This window comes from Suillus clintonianus, assembly GCF_016758775.1.
Source record: "Suillus clintonianus strain FC179 chromosome Unknown DEU56scaffold_229, whole genome shotgun sequence".
Lineage (NCBI taxonomy): Eukaryota > Fungi > Basidiomycota > Agaricomycetes > Boletales > Suillaceae > Suillus > Suillus clintonianus.
Window position 1 is genome coordinate 1 of NW_024539453.1, and position 3,818 is coordinate 3,818.

At 48.2% G+C, this 3,818-nt stretch overlaps 1 protein-coding gene across 1 annotated transcript; it reads left to right on the forward strand.

The window, feature by feature from the left end:
• Positions 1–151: 151 nt before the first annotated feature.
• On the forward strand, positions 152–3,618 carry DEU56DRAFT_975208 (uncharacterized protein; the record flags this gene model as incomplete). The annotated part of the gene is made up of 6 exons (XM_041359575.1): positions 152–301; positions 334–462; positions 517–1,375; positions 2,353–2,650; positions 2,690–3,141; positions 3,196–3,618. The coding sequence occupies 6 exons, from the start codon at positions 152–154 to the stop codon at positions 3,549–3,551; spliced, it is 2,244 nt and encodes a 747-aa protein (XP_041200677.1). The 3' UTR covers positions 3,552–3,618.
• Positions 3,619–3,818: the final 200 nt, after the last annotated feature.

The window sequence follows — 3,818 nt, forward strand, 5'->3', positions numbered from 1 at the left end:
AAATCCATATGCCCCCTTCGCCTCTCGAGTGGATTGGGAAATTGCACGATGGGCTAAATTACGTGGCCCAACTTCAACCGCATTTTCCGGACTTGCTTGGATATCAGTGAAGTCAGTGAATGGTATTAATATCACCTTTGAGCTGTGGGTAATGTGTCTATCTTTGTTGACAGGGTTCCATGAAAAGCTTGGTCTTTCTTACAAGAACTCAAGGGAATTAAATAAGATCATCGACAAGCAGCTTCCTGGTCGCCCACAGTTCAGGCGTGAACAAATTGTCGTCGCAGGCGAGGCTTTCGACGTTTTTATAGGGACGTTATCGAATGTGTTAAGGCTCTGTATGGTGACCCAGATTTTGCCGATCTTCTAATCTTTGCACCGGAACGCCACTATGCAGATGAGGAACAAACTGTCCGATTATTCCATGATATGCATACTGGTAAATGGTGGTGGGATACTCAGGTAAGTTCGCATTTTGGGGACTTCTGCTCATCGAAAATAACTGACATTAAATAGAAAAAGCTTGATCAGCGCAAACCGGGTGCTACCATCATTCCAATTATTATTTCGAGTGACAAGACTCAAGTAACAATGTTCCGAAATAAAATGGCTTACCCAGTCTACCTTACTATTGGCAACATTCCAAAGGAAATCCGCCGAAAGCCATCTCGCCGTGCCCATATTCTTCTCGCTTATCTTCCTACTACCCGTCTCGAGCACATCACCAACCAGGCTTCACGACGCCGAACCATTGCAAATCTGTATCATGCCTGCATGGGCCGTGTCTTAGCACCACTGGAGGAAGCTGGCTTAGATGGTATTGTCATGAAGAGTGGCAATGGTATCCTGTGTCGCAGTCATCCCTTATTTGCTTGCTTCGTTGGTGACTATCCTGAGCAAGTCTTGGTTACAGGAGTCAAAACCACGGAATGTCCCAAATGTGACATACCACCAGCCGAACTCGGAAGCAATGCCGCACCTTTCGAGATGCGCAACCTCGATGCTGTCCTCAATGCATTGGCTGCGATTGATAACAGAGATCTTGCATTTGTACATGCATGCCGCGAAGCCGGAATCAAGCCCATTATACATCCGTTCTGGGAGCCCCTACCCTATACCAACATCTTCCAAGCCGTTACACCAGATGTGCTTCACCAATTATACCAGGGTCTTATCAAGCATCTCCTTGGTTGGCTGGCCGAGGCATTCGGAGCAGCTGAGATTGATGGAAGATGTCGAAGGCTCCCCCCAAATCACCATATCCGTCTATTTATGAAAGGTATCACTAGCCTCTCACAAATCAGTGGTACAGAGCATAGTCAGATATGCTGTTTTCTACTTGGGATCATCATCGACATCCGACTCCCCAACCGTTGTAGGAGACGCCCAGGCTGCAGCCCCGTACGGCACCAATTCCCCTTACTGGACGAAGTCATGCCTACCTTCCACAGGCCGTTGCGGACCATCACACGAGGTTGCGGAATCCACGCACGCATCACATCGCATCGCAACGTACTGTCCGTCCATATCCTGTCCGTATCTGTCAGTTCCCACTGGTGCGTTCTTATCTCTTATTACTGGATCCTGATCATTCGCAGAACTATGCGCATACCGTTCCCATGCATGAGGTCGCATAGCGCTACTTACATATTATCCCCTCCGACTTCGCGTACATATGCGCTCGCTTATACAGTTCCGGTTTCTTACGGACTATGATATATACTACGTTGCGGACTCGTATCCAGTACTTTCCTACATTCCCTCTCTGGTTGTGTGTTGCGGAGTCACTAGCTTAGTCTTACCTTGTCATTCCTTGCTTGAGCAATCATCTGTTTGCCTTCTCATCCCGCGCGAACGCTCGCATTGCCATTGACAGTTGACTATTGCTAGTCCTAGTTGAGTTCCTTTGCAAGGCGGTTTCTGCACGTCTTTGCATATACCTGGTACCTAGTTCGCTCTACCCGATTACCTGTTCCGACACCTGTTACCCTACCCGTTCGCATACCTGGTACCCTCTAGATATTCACTCGTTTCTCCGCATCCGCATACCTCGCATCTCTGCATCTGCATACCTCGCATCTCCACATACCTTGCATCTCCGCGCATTCTCGCATCTCCGCGCATTCTCGCATCTCCGCATCTCCTCGCGTACACAGCCGTTCTGTCTTCAGCGCATCACTTCCTTCTTCACTGTTCCCCTCGCTCATACTTGAGGAACTGCTCTCAGAGCTATCCCCTTGGGTCGACTACTATTCTCGCACCCAGCAGGATCGGTACGCTATCACTATAGCGGACTTCTACGATTTCTCCCACACCGTCTTGCCCCAAGCTGTCTCATATGTGCTGTCAGAGGTCTACTTGACTTCCTGTACTTGGCGCAGTATCCTTGCCACAGCTCCGAAACATTGACTCTCCTCACAGAAGCTCTCGATCTTTTTCACAACAACAAGCAGATCTTCGTCGACCTTGGAATACAAAACAATTTTAATCTTCCAAAGCTCCATGCAGGCCGCCACTATATGTCGATGATCCAGACTTTTGGCACAACTGACAATTATAATACAGAATATACTGAGCGCCTCCACATCGACTTGGCCAAAGATGCATATCGTGCAACAAACCACAAAGATGAGTTTGTTCAAATGACTCAGTGGCTTGAACGCAAAGAGAAGATCGCTTGACATGAGAGACATGTCATGTGGCGCCTCCACGGCAATCCCATTCGACACCAACCTCGTCCAGCAAACCTGTCTTTCGACCGGGTTCAAACATTAACGAAGCATCCTAGCATGAAAGCTGTGCCAATTCAGAAGTTAATCACGGAGTATGGGGCCACGTACTTCCGTGAGGCGCTTGCAAGATATGTTGCACAGCTGCATCATCCACACGAAGCCACCACTCGTCGCCGCCTCGAGGACCTTGCTGCTGCTATCCACCTTCCATTCCGCACACTTCCTGTGTATCATATAATCAAATGGCGATCTGATGGTGCACAGGGACATGGTGACCCATGTGTCACAGTGGACAGCGCGCATGTCAAACCTCGCCGTGTGACCACCAGTCAAAAAGGCGCTGATGTCCCAGCACGATTTGATACTGTGCTTATTAATGATGGGACTGGCCGTTCTGCAGGTATTGAAGGTCAGTTTTTGATTCCCGAGGATGCTAGGCAGTCAAATGATGAATTTTCAACAGGCTACCGTGTGGGTCAGATTCGCGTAATATTCTCAATCCTGCAGAATGCTGTTACAATGATGTTCCCTACCGCAATCCAGCCTCCCAAACATCTCGCCTATGTAGAGTGGTTCACTCGGTTTCCTCCTACAGCTGATTCGAACCATGGAATGTTCAAAATCAGCCGCTTCGTGCAATCGGGTGAGAGAGTTGCGAGCATCATACCCGTCACAAACATCCACCGAAGTGTCCATCTCATTCCAAAGTTCGGACCTGTCGCACCTCGTCAATGGACCAGTAGCGAAGTCCTCGAGCAATGTGACACTTTTTATGTTAATTCTTACATTGATAGGCATACATTTGTGACGGTTAGATAGCACATTGTAACTTCATTGAAGAATGTTGAAGTTTAGCGAGAAATCATCAACCTTATCTATAGCTTGTAATATTATTGTCTTTTTATTCAAGTTTGCATAATTTTGCATATCTTTGTCTAGCTTTGTGTGGGAGGGTTTTCCTGATGTTTGTGGCCGTTCCGACCACAGAGGAGGCAAAGGGGTCTGTCGGAGGAGGCCCCTTTGCCCCTTCGAAAGGGCTTTCCATCAGAGGACGATGGAGCTGGGGCGTCTGATCTTGGTTTGACT